The sequence below is a fragment of the Phaseolus vulgaris genome, chromosome 3 (assembly GCF_051622355.1).
Source record: "Phaseolus vulgaris cultivar YP4 chromosome 3, ASM5162235v1, whole genome shotgun sequence".
Classification (NCBI taxonomy): Eukaryota; Viridiplantae; Streptophyta; class Magnoliopsida; order Fabales; family Fabaceae; genus Phaseolus; species Phaseolus vulgaris.
This window is the reverse complement of record NC_143500.1, coordinates 34154120-34156622: the sequence shown is the minus strand read 5'-3', so window position 1 is coordinate 34156622 and position 2503 is coordinate 34154120. Positions and strand designations below refer to the sequence as shown.

Here is a 2503-nt window from a genome sequence, read left to right as displayed (position 1 = left end):
GCAAAGTTGCTTAAATACGTCTAAAAAAAGAAGGAAATGTATATGTGTGGATACTAAATTGCAAACAAATTATAAATACTATCTTATCACAGTTTAAATTGTTGATTTTAATAATTAAAAAATATTTAAATTAATAAATTTTACATTAACTATTTTCATTCTCATCCTCATCCTCATCTACCGAAGTCAAAGATAATCTTCACATAAACTTGCACAACAAAAGATCCATTATTATAACAAGCATTTTAAACTAGCTTTAATTATTTTTCAAACTGTGTTCGTCCCTATCCAACAAAACACTGTTTTTTTTTTTACATTCATTTGTATAAAGACGTTTTACATTAAACAATGCTTTTGAGTGAAATTCACTTAATTCACATTATGTGCGAGCTGGATATAAACAAATTGTATTAAAGACATTATAAACAAAATATAGAAATTCGCACAAGTTGCAAGTTATGTGAATATGTATGTTACATGTTGATGAGCTTCATATTTAGTATTCTAAAATTGTGATGATGTGAACTCATTTTGATAAGTTTGGCTTGTAAAAATATATTAAATATTATTTCAACATGATTTCTATGGTGTATTGATGAATTGAAGGATAATTCCATATATAAATTACTTTTAAATTGAATTCTTTGAACAAAATGGTTAAGAAGTTAGAGCTTGCTTTAATTTACTTTCTCCTGTACTTTTTTAGTCATTTCCTACTATCTTTTAACTCGTATACTGATTGATTGAAAATTAATCAACACTCTTTAGTATGACGCGCTTCTCAAAATACAACCATTTATTAATCTTTTTATTACAATAGTAATATAAAAAGTTTAATTTTTTATTTATTATTATTAGATTAATAAAAGGAATTATTAAATGGTTATATTTTAGAAAGAGATGTTGCGAATGAAAGTTGCAAGCTTGAGCAGGTTAGAAAACACTAAACCGAAGTAGTGTAATTAATTTAAAGAAAATTAAAATTATTACACATTTTTTATTAATAAAGAAACGGAGTCTAGTAATCTTATATTAGTAGTAGTAGTATGATTCAAACGTTGGTTTACACTTACACACATGGCGTAGAAAAAAAAAACCAATACAGAAAACTTATACTGCAAAGAGATCCTCACTATTTATACTATAGTGTGTGTGGGTTTGGAAGAAAAAACGCTAAAACGTGATTCTACCTTCTATCATCTTTCCAAACACACTCTTAAGATATTCACACTTGAGAACCGAGATGAACGGACAGGATCAGTTTCCGGAATTGGAGCGAGACTTCCCTGTGACGCTATCAGCGAGACGATTGATGAGGTAAAGCGCGTTGCTGGTGAGCATGGCGACGTCGGTGACTCTTTGCTTGAGCTCCAACTTGACATTCCCGGTGGTGGCGGCAGCGTTAAAGCCGGAGATGCAGGTATCGCCGTTGGTGAGGGCGGTGCTGGTCCAGGTCTGGACGTTGCTCATCTGCCACTGGAAGGTTCCGTCGCGGAGATGCTGCAACTCGTTCAGCGTCTTGCTCAACTCACTCACCGAGTCGGATATCTGCTGCACGCAGTCACTCACCGCAATTCGCTGCCTCGGTCCGAAACCCTGCGACGCGGCCTTTAGCGTCCCGAGGTAGGCGGAGAGAGCGCGCGTACGGACCAGGCTCGCCCTGACGGCGGCCTGGGCCAGGTCGAGGGGTTTGGCGGTGGGGTTGGAAAAGTTGGAGAGGGTTTGGAAGCAGAGAACGGGGTACCTGGCCTGCGCGCACGATGAACGAAGTGGATTTGGTGGTGGCCTTACCGCGGCGGCGCGTGGTGGAGAGAACAGGAGGAGGAAGACCGTGAAGGCGATAGTGGAAATTGGCTGCGTTTGCATGTTTGTTATTTATGAAAAAAAAAAGGTGAAGGATGAGAAGGAGAGTGTTACTGTGAAAGTTGATATCCAAGGTGGTATTTATAGGGCAAACTCGAGTCACGGACACTATGTTTGAAGGAGTTGCTTGCTTATACTTTCAAACTCGATAAAATAAATATATCCATTTAACAAATAAATAAATAAATATTTTAATTATATTTATTTTATTTTTTAATTTAAAATATTTAGTATTTAAGGTGGGAAACAATTATTTTTCTTAAAAAAAATAATCCTTTTACATTTGAAAAAATTCATTCCTACCTAACGATTTACTATAACTAGCAAAAAAAAACCTAATACACTTCACATTTTTCTCTTTTACTCAACTTTCACGATGATAGAAAATTAACATACATAAATAATTTTGGATAAGTTAAAATTGAGAATCAAAAAATAATAAATAAAGAAAAATGATGAATTGATTAAACAATTTTGTTTTTCTTCTCCGATTTGAGTCTCTCTTATTCTTCAAGTTTTTTCTCTTCAATTAGTAGTTTTGAGATCAAAGGATGTGATAATGTTCAAGTTAAGGTTAGGATTGACTTGATGGTAGATACAAAAGAATAATGAGTTTTTCAAAGAATATAGTTGCTTGAAA

General features: G+C 34.3%; 1 protein-coding gene across 1 annotated transcript; it reads right to left on the bottom strand.

The window, feature by feature from the left end:
* Positions 1–933: 933 nt before the first annotated feature.
* Positions 934–1908, bottom strand: LOC137805871 (pectinesterase inhibitor 3). The gene has a single exon (XM_068605766.2). The coding sequence runs from the start codon at positions 1864–1866 to the stop codon at positions 1258–1260; it is 609 nt and encodes a 202-aa protein (XP_068461867.1). The 5' UTR covers positions 1867–1908; the 3' UTR covers positions 934–1257.
* Positions 1909–2503: the final 595 nt, after the last annotated feature.

Bases quoted from the DNA above. Each gene is read 5' to 3' on its own strand.
- LOC137805871 (XM_068605766.2), bottom strand. From the start codon at position 1,866: ATGCAAACGCAGCCAATTTCCACTATCGCCTTCACGGTCTTCCTCCTC.